This window comes from Nerophis ophidion, linkage group LG11 (genome assembly GCF_033978795.1).
Source record: "Nerophis ophidion isolate RoL-2023_Sa linkage group LG11, RoL_Noph_v1.0, whole genome shotgun sequence".
NCBI classification, from domain to species: Eukaryota; Metazoa; Chordata; class Actinopteri; order Syngnathiformes; family Syngnathidae; genus Nerophis; species Nerophis ophidion.
This window is the reverse complement of record NC_084621.1, coordinates 13,209,845-13,227,794: the sequence shown is the minus strand read 5'-3', so window position 1 is coordinate 13,227,794 and position 17,950 is coordinate 13,209,845. Positions and strand designations below refer to the sequence as shown.

At 38.7% G+C, this 17,950-nt stretch overlaps 1 protein-coding gene across 5 annotated transcripts in view; it reads right to left on the bottom strand.

Moving 5' to 3' along the window:
- Positions 1–1,921: 1,921 nt before the first annotated feature.
- map7d1a (MAP7 domain containing 1a) overlaps positions 1,922–17,950 on the bottom strand; it is a 118,436-nt gene continuing 102,407 nt past the window's right edge. For 4 of the 5 annotated variants that reach the window (XM_061915122.1, XM_061915119.1, XM_061915120.1 and 1 more), the window contains 5 exons: positions 12,090–12,140; positions 11,962–12,016; positions 6,017–6,098; positions 5,728–5,951; positions 1,922–2,388 (listed from right to left, as the gene is read on the bottom strand). In XM_061915122.1, coding sequence (XP_061771106.1) covers positions 2,378–2,388; positions 5,728–5,951; positions 6,017–6,098; positions 11,962–12,016; positions 12,090–12,140 — 423 coding nt within the window. In that variant the 3' untranslated portion in view covers positions 1,922–2,377. Of the gene's footprint in view, positions 2,389–5,727; positions 5,952–6,016; positions 6,099–11,961; positions 12,017–12,089; positions 12,141–17,950 lie in introns of those variants that run through there. The other variant, XR_009808755.1, reaches the window with a different exon arrangement.

Below are 17,950 nucleotides of genomic sequence, written 5' to 3'. Positions count from 1 at the left end.
AATTAGATGCCAAAAACCAAGCACTTTCATGTGGTATTGTACAGAAAGGACAACTTTTTTTCTCCTCCATTTGAAAATGTGGGCGTTATCATCATTACTGTCTGATTCCAATCAATGCAAGTCATCAGAATCAGGTAATACACCAACTTATATTCTTGTTTTTGTGAAAGAAAGACATCTATATGTGTTACACATGCTTGTATTATCATTAAACACATTTAACTTGTTTACAAAAATGTCTCTTTCATAAATAAATATAAATGATATATATAAATGAGGTAGATCCCCTCGAGTTGGTCAATTGAAAAGTAGCTCGCCTGCAGAAAAAGTGTGGCCACCCCTGAATTAGAGGCTCCAATTACGTCACATTAAATATTTCACTTTGAGATATTTTTTGGTGTAAAATGTTGCATATTTTGTGTTTGCCACACATTTTTGTTTTAAAACAAACAAACAAAAACATCCATCCATCCATCCATTTTCTACCGCTTATTCCCTCAAACAAAAACATAAACAACAATAAAACTTATAATTGACGGATAGATCTGAAGTTGATGTCAAGATTATTGTATTAAAAGTAAACAAAATGATTATAGTTTATTTTTTTACATTTTAATGAATAGGACCGTTTTGAATCCCCAATAATTTTAGTGTGATTTTTTTTTTTTTTTTTTTGCCATTGCTCAAAAAATAATAATGAATCAATGTCATTATGAATTATTGACCTATTAGAGGCTCCAATTACGTCACGTTTAATATTTCACTTTGAGATATTTTTTGTGTAAAATGTTGCATATTTTGTGTTTGCCTCACATTTTTGTTTTAAAACGAACAAACAAAAACATAAACAACAATAAAACTTCTAATTGACGGATAGATCTGAAGTTGATGTCAAGATTATTGTATTAAAAGTAAACAAAATAATTATAATTTATTTTTTAACATTTTAATGAATAGCACCGTTTTGAATCCCCAATAATTTTTGTGTGATTTTTTTTTTTTTTTTGTGCCATTGCTCAAAAAATAATAATGAATTAAAATCAATGTCATTATAAATTATTGACCTATTAGAGGCTCCAATTACATCACGTTTGATATTTCACTTTGAGATATTTTTTGCGTAAAATATTGCATATTTTGTGTTTGCCACACATTTCTGTTTTAGAACGAACAAACTAAAACATAAACAACAATAAAACTTATAATTGACGGATAGATCTGAAGTTGATGTCAAGATTATTGTGTTAAAAGTAAACAAAAATAATTATAATGTATTTTTTAACATTTTAATGAATAGCACCGTTTTGAATCCCCAATCATTTTAGTGTGATTTTTTTTTTTTTTTTTTTTTTGCCATTGCTCAAAAAATAATAATGAATTAAAATCAATGTTTTTCTGACTTATTGACCATTTTAGAGCTCCAATTATTATTTAATATGAAATATTCCACTTGGGTGAAAATATTGCATATTTAGTTTTTTTCCCATAAAAAAAATTATTTTCTTCGACAAAAAGAGCATAAAACTTACGTTGAACTAGAGATTTAAGCCTTGAATAATAATAATAATAATAATACTGAATAATGACACATTTTTAATTTTCTTTTGACCAAACCCCTTTGGTGTCCTTGGGATCAAGCCTGAGTGGAGGCCTAAATGTATATTTTCATACATATATCGTAGTGGTTTTTAAAAGAAAAAATATGGAAAAAGTTTGGACACCCCTGCCCGAAGGGGAATAAGCGGTAGCAAATGGATGGACGGATGGATTATTGTTTATCAATACGAATCTATGAAGAAGCTTGTTGGTGTGCTCGTCAGTAAATAATGCTTCTGTGTGACCTGCTAGCAAATGTGTAATTCACAAGAACCGTGCCCCGGACCACTCCTCTCACACCAGAAAAAAAAAAAGTACCACCACAGACTGGACAGTTTGTCTTTTAATAAGACTTGAAATATTTCCCATAGCATGTACACATCCCGATCAGTCCTGAAGCCAAGTCCTGCACATTTGTCACCAGTAAGAGAAACAGCTTTTAAATAGAAATCTCCATTTATGTAGATTAGATCCTTAATATTAACGCCTCCCATCATTCATAGCAGTTATGAACAATCAGCATTTTTTACACAGCAATTCTCTTCAGTGTGTTTTCTACCTTCTTCTGTTCACGTGCAAGTTGAAGACATATTTGTCCTGTACAGAGGATGATGATACCTGGAATAAGGTGCACGGACTCCTTTCCTGCGGCAACACCTCACATCCTGTCCGGTGCTCGCGCCCTCCCGTCCTTTCATCTTCAGAGACCTTTATTGAGGGGTTCAGAACGTGCCGTCTTCCAGTGTGAGGCCCAATGCCTTGACGCGGGACTACCGCGTCGTCACAGCACCTCTGTAAGACAAGACGGCAGGAAGTGGTTTGAATTAGTGCCAGAGAAGCGCCTCTAAGAAATATCTCTCCGGTCGAAGCCGTCCCACGCGTACGTGCACTTCTGCGAGTGGGAAAACAAGAAGAGGCAGAGTTTGGATTTTATTGGACGAGTGAAGATCCGCTGGCGAGACGAGCAGATACCAAATGAAATAGGATTTTAGCCAAAGACAGATGGAACTCCAACCCATCCATCCATCCATTTTCTACCGCTTATTCCCTTTCGGGGTCACGGGAGGCGCTGGCGCCTATCTCAGCTATAATCGGGCGGAAGGCGGGGTACACCCTGGACAAGTCGCCACCTCATCGCAGGGCCAACACAGATAGACAGACAACATTCACACTCACATTCACACACTAGGGACCATTTAGTGTTGCCAATCAACCTATCCCCAGGTGCATGTCTTTGGAGGTGGGAGGGGCCTATCCCCAGGTGCATGTCTTTGGAGGTGGGAGGGGCCTATCCCCAGGTGCATGTCTTTGGAAGTGGGAGGAAGCCGGAGTACCCGGAGGGAACCCACGCAGTCACGGGGAGGACATGCAAACTCCACACAGAAAGATCCCGAGCCTGGATTTGAACCCAGGACTGCAAGAGCTTCATATTGTGAGGCAGACGCACTAACCCCTCTGCCACCGTGAAGCCCTAGAACTCCAACATACTTTTTAAATTTTCGTTTAACCTTCCTCTTGTGTTAGCTTTCTGTTACCATCTCTTATGTTAACGGGTCGGTTTTGACCCATGTTTTAAATCAGCTGTAAAATACACTAAAAACAATTACCTATCATCCAATTTGTTTCTCATCTCTTGGTTACCTTGTTAGGCTTCCTTATCCTTGAAAATATTGGTTTTAATATTTTTGGTTTGAGCCATTGGGCCTTATTTTGTCAGTATACCCCTCGATTTCAATTTTTAAAAATGGTAAAACGAACCTCAAGAGAATCATATAAATAAAAAAAAAGGTTGTTGTGTTACCTAACTATTAGATAGATTAGATTAGATAGTACTTTATTTATTCCGTCAGGAGAGTTCCTTCAGGAAAATTGAAATTTTCAGCACAATCCCATTCAAGATCAGACAAACGTTACAGGGAGACAGAACAGGATCGCTGACGGGTCTGCCGGCTTCCAGCGCCCCTTACAAAAAAGATGAGATACAGGTAAACAAGGGGGGGGAATGGGAGAAAAAAAATAGAAAATTAAAATAAAATTAAAAAATCAGTCTTAGCCTGGGGTGCAGACTGAGACCAAGGGAAAAAAACAACTCATAGCCATAGTGCACATCCCTCTTCCATGTGTGTAAGAGGGAAACATCAAACATCAAAGAACTTTTTACTTATTACTAAGGGGTATTAGAACACATCTCTTAAATAAATAAGTTTTGTTTATTTTTTCATTTTAAGAATTTTAACTATAGTAACATATATGGTGTTACGGGTCAATTTCGACCCACATATATTTACTTCAAGAAAAAGGCTAAAAAGTATTTTCTTCAGCAACAGAAATCCAACATCAAACAAACAACCAATCAAGCAAATGAAACCAAGAGAAATAGATTACTAGTACCAAAACTAATAAAAAAACAAAATCAGAGTGGCAAAAAGTGACACTTTTAGTGTCCGTCTTTTGTTTGTTTTTGTACAGGATAACAAGGTAAAATGAGAATCCACTAAATCTCACATGATTGGGAGAGGACCTGGCTGTCAGTGTGTTCAGTTTTGGCTCTTATCATTGCTTTACCATCTTATTTTTATAACCGGGTCGAAACCGACCCTAACAACACCAAGGGCATAATTTCTACCAGAGCATTTTATAATTTAGTGAAAAAAAATAAAAATGTTTTATTTTGTTGACAAAGAGGTTCCTGACAAAGTCAAAAAGCTTTGATGCAAAAAAATAAATGTATGTAGTGTTTTTATGCATTTAAAAACTAAAACGGGTCGGTGCCGACCCTAACACAAGACGAAGGTTAAGCATTTTCCCAATGACACGTCCAATCCAAATCAAAACTCAATTTGATATAGTGTCCACATAAGTGGCCATAAGACCCCAATTCAGGAGTGTACACAATTTTGGAAATAAGAGCTAAAAAGTGCTGTCCACGCATGTGGCCACTAAGGCCTTTAGAGTTAACACTAATTATTTTAGATAAAGTGGTCCCTCCATCAAAACCCGAACTCCAACATACTTTTTAATTTTCGTTTAAGCATTTTCACAACGACACGTCCAATCCAAATCAAAACTCAATTTGATATAATTCCAGTTGTCTCATTTTGTAAGTCTTTTGAACCCTTGTGCAAAGTTCATATTGTTGTTATTCAGCCAGCGTTTGTGGGTCTGATGGACCCCTTGCATTTTGTGGCTTTTAATGCCTCACAATCAAACACTTTTATGTTAAATTACTGAACAGATGTTTACTTTATCCCAATAAACATCACACCTGATTTGTTTAGGACTCACGCATCTGTATTAATCATGTCACCATTATTTAAGCCTGTAGTTGCCAGGTAGTCAGCCTGGCGACATCACTCCTGATACCCCTGACATTATTCATGCTCTACTCTTTATGATACTCTGTTTGTGCTCATTCCGTGCTCGTTCCAGGCCTTGCCACGTACGTTTTTGTTTATTCAAGCCACAGTTTAGTTAATTTTTTTTTTAGTTCATAATTCATGTCCTAAGTTGCTTCTGCCTCCGCCTTGTGCGTGCCTTTTGTTTGGTACTTTTTGGTACTTCACGTCGTGTTCAGTCAAGTCGATTTGCACCCCGGGAGAACATTCATCGCAGCGAGCTGTAAAATCCTCGCATGAAGCTCATCCATAGTCCAAGTCTTGACAATCTTTGCTATTTGGGCTTATTGGACCCTAATTAGAATAAGAACTAAGAATCATCTTTTGATGATGTACTTAGTCCATAAGTACACAAATGTGTACTTCATGTTTAGTGACATGCTATTTCTTATTTTTACACTTTTTTTTTCCTGAAATTCCATTGTATGTTATGCTCTTCTGACACCACCAGATAGCAGTATAAGTGTCCACATAAGTGGCCATAAGACCCCAATTCAGGAGTGTACACAATTTTGGAAATAAGAGCTAAAAGGTGCTGTCCACGCATGTGGCCACTAAGGCCTTTAGAGTTAACACTAATTATTTGAGATAAAGTGTTCCCTCCATCAAAACCCGAACTCCAACATACGCCCGGGAATCTTTTTGGGTGATTATCAGCTTTTCTCAAGCTTCTAGATGCTGTCCATCAAAACTGGCCCAGACTTGAACCCCGTGGTGTATCAGCGAGTGCCATTACCTGCAACATGTTGCGGTTTCAATGGCCCCGCCTTCTTCACGAAGCTGTCCTCGCTCTCAAAACCCAGGATGTCCTCAGGGGCCATGCCGGTCTCGGACCTGCCCTTCGCCCCGTTGGCGGCGTTAATGATGATCTCCTCAAAGCTGGCGGCCTCTCCTTTGCCGGACAGGCCGTTCTCGTGTCTCACGCCCAGCTGGACCCCGTTCAGGGTCTGGGTCTGGGGGCTGGGAGGAAGGTATTAGAACTTCACTTGGAGTTTTACTGTAGGACTTAAGTCTTTGACTTTCACCTTTGTCTCACGCCGCTCTGGCCATGCTCCGTTTTGTTGTTGTTGTTGGCGGGTTGTTGTTGTTGTTGTTGTTGGGCAGATTCTGGAACAAGAAGAAGACCCACAATGCATAGAATCAATTGGCCACTTCCTCCGGTTAACTTCTTTTTACGCTTGAAAATAGATGCAGATTGACATTGATTTTACTTGAGCACTTTCACCAACATGTTATTAAGAGCCAGATATGCATCCATCCATTTTCTACCGCTTATTCCCTTTTGGGGTCGCGGGGGGCGCTGGTGCCTATCTCAGCTACAATCGGGCGGAAGGCGGGGTACACCCTGGACAAGTCGCCATCTCATCGCAGGGCGCCAGATGTGCAATACAATGAAAATCTTTCATAATAAAGGCACAAAATAACCTCTATACATGCACTGCAAAAACTGAAATCTAAGATGAAATATCTCAAATAAGGCTGATATTTGCTTATTTTCTGTCTGATAAGATCATTCTTCTAACTAATCATATTTTATGTTAGTCTTTTACTTGTTTTAAGGGGTTTTGGTCCTAAATGATCTCAGTAAGATATTACAGCTTGTTGCTCAGATTTGATGACCTATTTTGAGTAGAGATGTCCGATAATGGGTTTTTTGCCGATTATTCGATATTGTCCAACTCTTAATTACCGATTCTGATATCAACCGATATCGATATATATATACAGTGGTGGAATGAAGACATTATTATGCCTAATTTTGTTGTGATGCCCCGCTGGATGCATTAAACCAGGGGTGCCCATTACGTCGATCGCGAGCTACCAGTCGACCGCGGGGGGTGTGTCAGTCGATCTCGAGCCAGGCTTTTAAAAAAAATAGACCTAAAAATTAGTGATCATCAATCTTCACCAAGACGTCACTTAAATGACATTCACGGTACCGGAGGGTCTTGTGAGATGACGCTGGCTGCTGCAAGATCATTATTATTAAAATATGACCGAGAGGAAGGCGAGAAACACTTTTTATTTCAACAGACTCTCGCGCCGTACCTTCCGTCAAAACTCTAAAGGCCGACTGCACATTTCCTATCTTCACAATAAAAGTGTTTCTCGCCTTCCTCTCGGTAATTTTTTCATAATAATGAACTGGCAGCAGCCAGCGTCATCTCACAAGACCCTCGGGTGCCGTGAATGTCAATCAAGCAAGCTACGGAATTTGCCGCCAATGTTTTTCTTGTAAAGTGTATGGAAGCTGGATGAATTAGATGCCAAAAACCAAGCACTTTCATGTGGTATTGTACAGAAAGGACAACTTTTTTTCTCCTCCATTTGAAAATGTGGGCGTTATCATCATTACTGTCTGATTCCAATCAATGCAAGTCATCAGAATCAGGTAATACACCAACTTATATTCTTGTCTTCATGAAAGAAAGACATCTATATGTGTTACACATGCTTGTATTATCATTAAACACATTTAACTTGTTTACAAAAATGTCTCTTTCATAAATAAATAAATATAAATGATATATATAAATGAGGTAGATCCCCTCGAGTTGGTCAATTGAAAAGTAGCTCGCCTGCAGAAAAAGTGTGGGCATCCCTGCATTAAACAATGTAAGAAGGTTTTCCAAAAATAAATCGACTCAAGTTATGGAAAAAAATGCCAACATGGCACTGCCATATTTATTATTGAAGTCCCAAAGTGCATTATTTTTTTTTTAACATGCCTCAAAACAGCAGCTTGGAATTTGGGACACCCTCTCCCTGACAGAGCATGAGGAGGTTGAGGTGGGCGGGGTTGGGGGGCAGCAGGGGGTGTATATTGTAGTGTCCAGGAAGAGTTAGTGCTGCAAGGGGGTTCTGGGTATTTGTTCTGTTGTGTTACGGTGCGGATGTTTTCCCGAAATGTTTGTCATTCTTGTTTGGTGTGGGTTCAAAGTGTGGCGCACATTTGTAACAGTGTTAAAGTTGTTTATGCGGCCACCCTCAGTGTGACCTGTATGGCTGTTGACCAAGTATGTTTTGGCTATTTCTGGCAATTTATTTAAGTGTGTATCAAACTGGTTGGTAGCCCTCCGCATTAATTAGTACCCAATAAGTAGCTCTTGGTTTCAAAAAGGTTGGTGACCTCTGGTTTAAAGGTATATTTTTTTAAATAATGAATTTATAATACATTTTATCCTGCACTTCCATGAGCTAATGCAACAAAATTGTGTTCTTATTTGTGCTGCAAAGTTCAAATTTGATTGACAATACAGTGTTTCCGCCAGAAAATGTGTTGGTTAAGGTGTTGTCTCTCTGACCGGGGAAGGGGGTGGGTGGGTGTAAGGATCGGTGTAACTCAGCCTTTCGCCATTACGTCTCCACCTCGTCGCTGCCACCACAGCCTGGGGGGCAATGGACTACAGGCTGTGGTGAAGTAGGCCGGCTTCGTCGCGTGAAGAAGCCTAAAATTTTTGGTTGTGTTTTACGCTCCATTTACTGTATGGCAATATACGATATATATCTCGATATTTTTTCCATAAAGTAAAAAAAAAAAAACAGTCCTAGTTACCTGAGACCCTAAGTATGTCATTATTATGCCACATGCTGACATATGTTCAACTCATCATGCTTAATTTATTACAACATTTGGGAAGCCTGTAGTTGATTTTTATTATGTAAATGTTATATTTGTATAAACATGTGATAGCAGGGACCCTGCCATTCAAAACTAAGATGCTACATTACTAATGATTCATGTAACTATGGCTGAAAAAAAGAGTACAATAGCAATAGTAGAGACTATGCATCCATGGAGTTCATGTAGGCTTAATGATGCACTTACATTGTTATATACACTATCACAGACAGAAACTCTTCATTTAACGTAATCTCCTTTTTTGCTGCTTCAACACAGCTCAATCAACACAGAAAAAGGTAAAGTGAAATAACTTAGTTTTTAGCTGTAAGTCAATATTGCTTGTCTTTCTCTCAGACAGACATAGCTTTGATGTCCGTCACACACACCGCAAAATGAGCTAACATTACGCCAAAAGCTAATTAGCCGTCACCTCAAGGACTGTGAGCGAGCTGAGCTGCCGCTTATGTTTCTAGAACGTAAATGGGCTCACATTGATGTTACTAGTAGCTGACTGGGAAGTGTTTATTATTATTCGGGGAGAGTCCGCTGCCTTATTCTTACCTGCTAAACCCATATCTGCTCGTCAAGATGCTGGCGCACAGACTACATGCGCTCTGAATACTCACTGCTGATTGGCTGTTACTGCTCTGAATGCGCACTGCTGATTGGCTGTTACCGCTCTGAATGCGCACTGCTGATTGGCTGTTACCGCTCTGAATGCGCACTCCTGATTGGCTGTTACTGCTCTGAATGCGCACTCCTGATTGGCTGTTACTGCTCTGAATGCGCACTCCTGATTGGCTGTTACTGCTCTGAATGCGCACTCCTGATTGGCTGTTACTGCTCTGAATGCGCACTGCTGATTGGCTGTTACCGCTCTGAATGCGCACTGCTGATTGGCTGTTACCGCTCTGAATGCGCACTGCTGATTGGCTGTTACATGCGCTCTGAATACACACTGCTGATTGGCTGTTAAATGCGCTCTGAATACACGCTGCTGATTGGCTGTTACCGCTCTGCGTGTAACCAATCAGATGGTTGTGTGGGTGGGACAATGCTGGGTGCTGCAGAGACATACTGACAGAGGCAGAGGCAGAACAAAGCGGATCAGCTTGTTAAGACTTTAACTTCGGCGGCGGCTCTTTGTTGTTAAGGCGGCCATAGCAACAAAGCGCTGCAAGAAACCCTGCAATAAAAGGAAGTCTAAGTCTAAATTTGAGGTAAGGCATTTCTTAAAGAGACAAGCACATAGACATTCATGTAAGGAGGGTGTAAAGCATAAATATGAAGTATATATTTAAAAAGTAGCTTTTTATCGATGGGCTGAATGCTGCTATTTTGCTTCCACAAGTGATGTTCCGTGTAATTGCCGGCAGCTGTGTAATGTGTGCGATTTATAAAAGCAACACAACATTTGGTGTGTCCTCCTCATTGAATGTTTCCTAAGGTCGGCCCACAGTCCCTGCAGTGCGGACAACAAAAGCGCACACATGGGTCCCATTGTGCGGAGGAGAAGAACACAAAGCACAGCTGTGCAGGATATGGGAGGCACACATATAATAATATTTTTTAAAAAGCGCTCACTCTGATGTGAATTCATGAAAGCGAGAAGAAAAACTGCAAGCTTGACAAACATCAGATGATGGAGGGGATATGATTTACACGCAAAATAAGAATGTTTTTAATCGCATTGCAGCTCATTATGTTCTATGTCCTGTGTTCTACATGATGGACGGGGTAAGAGTGTACGGTTAAGTAGCTTCCTGGATAAAAATCATTCACAAACCTCAAAAAGCAGTAAAGTTGGCACATTGTGTAAATAAAAACAGAACACAATGATTTGCTGATCCTTTTCTACTTATATTCAATTGAATAGACTGCAAAGACAAGATACTTAACGTTGGAACTGGGCAACTTTGTTATTTTTTGGAAATGTTAGCTCATTTGGAATTTGATGCCTGCAACATGTTTCAAAAAAGCTGGCACAAGTGGCAAAAAAGACTGAGGAAGTTGAGGAATGCTCATCAAACACTTATTTGGAACAGGTGTGTGCCATGATTGGGTATGAAAGCAGCTTCCATGAAATGCTCAGTCTTTCACAAACACCATGTCACCACTTTGTCAACAAATGCGTGATCCAAGTGTTAAAGAACAACATTTCTCAACCGGCTATCGCAAGGAATTTAGGGATTTCACCATCTACGCTCCGTAATATCATCAAAAAGTTCAAAGAATCTGGAGAAATCACTGAATGTAAGCGGCATGGGCAAAAACCAACATTGAATGCCCGCGACCTTCGATCCCTCAGGCGGTATTGCATCAAAAAGCGACATCAGTGTTTAAAGGAAATCACCACCTGGGCTCAGGAACACGTCATAAAACCACTGTCAGTAACTACAGTCGGTCGCTACATCTGTAAGTGCAAGTTAAAACTCTACTATGCAAAGCGAAAGCCATTTATCAACAACACCCAGAAACGCCGCCGGCTTTGCTGGGCCCAAGCTCATCAAAAATGAACTGATGCAAAATGGAAAAGTATTCTGTGGTCTGACCAGTCATCATTTCAATTTGTTTTTGGAAACTGTGGATGTGGTTTTCTCCGGACCAAAGAAGAAAAGAACCATCCGGACGGTTATAGGCACGAAGTTCAAAAGCCAGCATCTGTGATGATATGGCGGTGCATTAGTGCTCAAAGCATGGGTAACTTACACATCTGTGAAGGCACCATTAATGCTGAAAGGTACATACAGGTTTTGGAGCAACATATGTTGTCATCAAAGCAACGTCTTTTTCATTGACGCCCCTGCTTATTTCAGCAAGACAATGCCAAGCCACGTGTTAAAACAGCGTGGCTTTGTAGTAAAAGAGTGCAGGAACTAGACTGGCCTGCCTGCAATCCAGACCTGTCTCCCGTTAAAAATGTGTGGTGCATTATGAAACATAAAATACCACATGGGGCTGTTGAACAACTTAAGCTGTACATCAAGCAAAAATGGGAAAGAATTCCACCTGAAAAGCTTCAAAAATGTGTCTCCTTAGTTCCCAAACGTTTTCTGAGTTTTGTTAAAAGGAAAGGCCATGTAACACACTGGTAAAAATGCCCCTGTGACAACTTGTTTGCAATGTGTTGCTGCCATTAAATTCTAAGTTAATGATTATTTGCAACAACAACAAAAAAAAGTTTCTCAGTTCGAACAATAAATATATTGTCTTTGCAGTCTATTCAATTGAATATAAGTTGAAAAGGATTAGCAGATCATTGTATTCTGTTTTTATTTTACTATTTACACAACGCGCCAACTTCACTGATTTGCATTATAAATCATTGTTTACTTCCAGACTCACCTTGGCTGCATTCTGCCTTGCTGACAGGAGGGGGCGATGGGGATTTAGTCTCTTTCTGTGGAGTAAATTGTGAAGTTTGTATTGCAAATACTGCAGTCGGTCAATATTTCAGAAAAATCCAAAGGTACCTTTTCGCCTGCGTCCGTCTTGCGCGTCCTCTTCATGATCTCCTCCAGGCGCTGCAGAAAAGTTATACATATATCATGCAAAAGTAATACATATGACATCATGCAAAAGTAATACATATGACATCATGCAAAAGTAATACATATGACATCATGCAAAAGTAATACATATGACATCATGTAAAAGTAATACATGATCTCATATGTATTACTTTTGCATGATGTCATTGCATAGCTCGGTTGGTAGAGCGGCCGTGCCAGCAACTTGAGGGTTGCAGGTTCAATTCCTGCTTCCGCCATCCTAGTCACTGCCGTTGTGTCCTTGAGCAAGACACTTTACCCACCTGCTCCCAGTGCCACCCAAGTTTAAATGTAACTTAGATATTGGGTTTCACTATGTAAAGCGCTTTGAGTCACTAGAGAAAAGCGCTATATAAATATAATTCACTTCACACACTACATATGACATCATGCAAAAGTAATACATATGACATCATGCGAAAGTAATACATATGACATGCGAAAGTAATACATATGACATCATGCAAAAGTAATACATATGACATCCATCCAGTTTCTACCGCTTATTCCCTTTCGGGGTCGCGGGGGGCGCTGGCGCCTATCTCAGCTACAATCGGGCGAAAGTAATACACACTACATATGACATCATGCAAAAGTAATACATATGACATCATGCAAAAGTATTACATATGACATCATGCAAAAGTATTACATATGACATCATGCAAAAGTATTACATATGACATCATGCAAAAGTATTACATATGACATAATGCTAAAGTAATACATATGACATCATGCAAAAGTATTACATATGACATCATGCAAAAGTAATACATATGACATCATGCAAAAGTAATACATACGACATCATGCAAAAGTAATACATATGACATCATGCGAAAGTAATACATATGACATCATGCAAAAGTAATACATATGACATCATGCATAAGTAATACATATGACATCATGTGAAAGTAATACATATGACATCATGCAAAAGTAATACATATGACATCATGCATAAGTAATACATATGACATCATGTGAAAGTAATACATATGACATCATGCAAAAGTAATACATATGACATCATGCATAAGTAATACATATGACATCATGTGAAAGTAATACATATGACATCATGCAAAAGTAATACATATGACATCATGCAAAAGTAATACATATGACATCATGCAAAAGTAATACATATGACATCATGCGAAACTAATACATATGACATCATGCATAAGTAATACATATGACATCATGCAAAAGTAATACATATGACATCATGCATAAGTAATACATATGACATCATGCAAAAGTAATACATATGACATCATGCAAAAGTAATGCATATGACATCATGCAAAAGTAATACATATGACATCATGCAAGAGCGTGCAGGGCTCTCTGCTTGTTGATGGAATACATGGACTGGGATCCGCTTAATAAAACATTATTATTAGGGACCGAATGTCCCTTTGAGACAGAGGACCCTGTTGAATTTTCAGCGTTTTATTTTTTCTTTATTATTATTCCGCAGCTTTGAGCTGTAATTCGACCCCCTTGACATACTCTGAAACTCACCAAATGTGACACACACATAGTGACTGGCGAACATTGCGATTTAATCAAAAAAACCTAACTCCAAAACTAAAAATTGCACTCTGGCGCCCCCTAGGAAGAAAACAGAGACACAACTGCCTGTAACTTCCAGTAGGAATGTTGTAGCGACATGAAACAAAAATCTCTATGTAGGTCTCACTTAGACCTAGATTTCATACAATGACATCCTTCAGCAAAAATCAACAGGAAGTTTGCAATTCCCCATTCAAAGCAAAAGTTTTGTATAAACATTCAACTTTGCCTCTTGAAGCTGTAATTTGATCCCTTTAACATGCTTCAAAACTCACCAAACTGAACACACACATTAGGACTGGCGAAAATTGCGATTTAATCAAAAAACCTAACCCCAAAACTAAAAATTGCGCTCTAGCGTCCCCTAGGAATAAAACACAGCCAAAACTGCTCCTAGGAAGAAAACAGACAAAACTTCCTGTAACTTATGGTAGGAGTGTCGTAGAGACATGAAACAAAAACCTCTATGTAGGTCTCACTTAGACCTACATTTCATATATAGACAACTCACAGCAAAAACCAACAGGAAGTTTGCAATTCCCCCTTCAAAACAAAAGTTTTGTAAAAACCGGTCACCTTTTTTCAAACATTATCTCCTCTGAGTGCGTTTGTCGTGTCGGCTTCAAACTACCACAGGAGAGAGATTGAACCCTTTTGATTAAAAATTGATGAAAGAGTTTTAATTACTGCTATGGTTTTGATTGTATCAGCCTTCAAAGAACCGCTGCGCTGAAAACCATTTCAAAGATGGCCGCCGTGCGCAGACACAGTGAGGGAGACTTTTTTTTTTTTTTCCCCCGTACCGTCTGCTGCTGGTGCACACGCACCAACATTTGTGAGGGAGGGGCTGTGATCGTCTATACCAAGATGGCTGCCAGGTGCCGTAGCCGAGCCGGTATGTTTTAACGTTGTCGTTTGCCTGCATTTCGTAAAAACAACCGTCCCAACATTTTACAACTAATCGTAAACTTATAGGCGCCGACCATCAGGTCCGAGTTGCGACGAGAGAGTGTGTCGATGTTAAGATATTACTCCGAGTTGCTAAGTCTATCTGTTTGCTAATAGTAGCTACTAGCCGTACCCATGTATTTTCAACGGGCGGTTAGCATCGGGTTTTAGTAGTGTATAGTTCTAACTTACATCTGTCAGTAGGCACGTTATGGGAGGTAAAAACTACAATATAATACAAAGTAGTGTGTTGTTCTAACTTATATCTGGGAAGCCCAGACTTCCCTTTCCTCGGCCATTTCCTTATATACTCGGTCCCGTCCATCGCTGCTTGCAGCTTTAATTATTATTATTACGCTTAATAAAACACCTTTATTATTATTACGCTTAATAAAACACCTTTGTTATTATGATTCCGCTCTGGCCGCAGCAGAAGGGACTGTCAGAATGAGTGGTCACATGACTTCCTCGGCTTTAATGCTTGAGTGGAACCTCCAAAGGCCAAGAAGGTCTGCAAGTGGTTTAGTGTGAAAGTAGTGCGTGTTAAAAAGTTGCCACAAGGTCTACAATGAACTCAGCGGTGCGCCTTCATGCTGACTCGGCAGTTTGCCTTTTGCAGCTTTTACAATATTAGTTCTGTGGCGGCTGTGTTATGCAACATTTAAGAGAAGTCCTGCCTGCCACACAACACTTACATGCTTTTTATTACATGAGAAGATGTCGACTCAGCAAGCCTCAAATGGTTAATTTGGGTTGTTATTTTTTCTTGTCATTTTGTCTCCTCTTTACTGTAATTTAGTATCAAACCCCACATTTTGTGCGTTCTTTTATATATATATATATATATATATATATATATATATATATATATATATATATATATATATATATATATATATATATATATATATATTAGATTTTCATATCTTTTTTAGGGTGACCTCTTACAAAAACTTTTAATGTTTCCTTTCCCCCAACACTTGGTCCAACATATAGAGCAGTAGTTGTAACTCTCATCTATCATTCAGCATGATGGGATCCAGGTCTTCCATTCTGATTCGAATGGAATGATCCTCATTTTTAAACATTGATTTCTATGTTCGATGCTTAGTCTGCCAATCCAAATAATTCGCTGCCTATTTGTCAGCGTTGTCCAAACTTTTTGACTGGGTGGCCACTTTGGGCTTGGAACATTTGGCCGGGCCAAGTAACTGTGTGTGTGTGTGTGTGTGTGTGTGTGTGTGTGTGTGTGTGTGTGTGTGTGTGTGTATGTGTGTGTGTGTGTGTGTGTGTGTGTGTGTGCTATATATATACATATATATATATATATATATATATATATATATATATATATATATATATATATACATATATATATACATATATATATATATATATACATATATATTTATATATATATATACATATATATATATATATATATATATATATATATATATATATATATATATATATATATATATATATATCTTTATTGGATTATCCAGAGAATAGTGCTCGATACCGTGGTAGAGCGCAATATGTAGGTGTGGGAAAAATCACAAGACTACTTCATCTCTACAGAACTGTTTCATGAGGGGTTCCCTCAAAGATTGATTTGATTTGTGTGATTTTTCCCACACCTACATATATATATATATATATATATAAAGGAATGAAAATCTGACAATTGAGGGAACCCCTCATGAAACAGTTCTATAGAGATGAAGTAGTCTTGTGATTTTTCCCACACATATATATATATATACATACATATATATATATGTGTGTGTGTTTATATATCTATATAAACACACACACACATACATATATATGTGTAAAAATGTGCATTATGTATACAGTATGTGTATATGCATATATGTGTGTACATTAGGGGTGTAACGGTACGTGTATTTGTATTAAACGGTTTGGTACGGGGGTTTTCGGTCCAGTTCGGAGGTGTACCGAACAAGTTTGTAAGCTGAAGTCTTAACAAGCTGCTCTGCTTTCTGCCTCTGTCTGAGCACCCAGCATTGTCCCACCCACACAACCATCTGATTGGTTACATACCAAGCCAGTCAGCAGTGCGTATTCAGAGCGCATGTAGTCAATGCTTCAACGTCGAGCAGATATGTGTTTAGCATGTGAGCAGCGGACAGCGTACTCTCCCTAAATTATAAAAAAACACCTCCCAGTCACAACTACTACTAACATCACGATGAGCCCGTTGACCTTTTAGAAACTTAAACTGCAGCTCAGCTTGCTCGCAGTTCTGGCTTGAGGTGAAGGCTAAATAGCTTTTAGCATAACGTTAGCTCATTTTGCTGTGTGCGTGTGTTAGGGGCAGCAAAGCCCTGTCTGTCTGTTATTTCACATGAACTCCATGGTGTTCAGGGATGAATTGTCTGTCCTATTGCTATTGTACTATTTTTTCAGCTATAGTTCTATTAATCATTAGTAATGTAGAGGCCTAGTTTTGAATGGCAGGGTCCCTGTTATCACATGTTGACAAACATATAACATATATAACTACAGGCTTCCCAAATGCTGTAATAAATTAAGTATGATGAGTTGACTTGAAACTGTTTAATATTGCACTTTTTTTATGTAGAAGAAAGGTTTTGTAATTTTATTTAATCAAAGCAACAACTTGAGGCAGTTTAATGTGGATTAGCTTGGGCAGAATTTTTATAGTGTTTCCAATGTTAAAAGGATAAAGCCATTGTTTACAAATTTGGTAAATAAACAACCCCAAAAATTATATTTTGTTGTTTTCTTACTGTACCGAAAATGAACCGAACCGTGACCTCTAAACCGAGGTACATACCGAACCAAAATTTTTGTGTACCGTTACACCCCTAGTGTGTATGTATATATATATATATATATATATATATAAATATATATATATATATATATGTCTTGATTGGATTATCCAGAGAATAGTGCTCGATACCGTGGTAGAGCGCAATGTGTAGGTGTGGGAAAAAATCACAAGACTACTTCATCTCTACAGAACTGTTTCATGAGGGGTTCCCTCAATCATCAGGAGATTTTAATGGAAGCATTCACATACAATGGTTTATATAGGGCACAGAGTGGGTGGGTACAGGCAGGCGTAGGGTGTGGTGATTGGCTCATGTGTTACCTAGGAGGTGTTTCCGTCTGTGGCGGCATGTTGAAATGATTTCACTGCGCTTGTTGAGGGATGATAGATCTGGATGATATATAATAAACAGTTTCTCTTT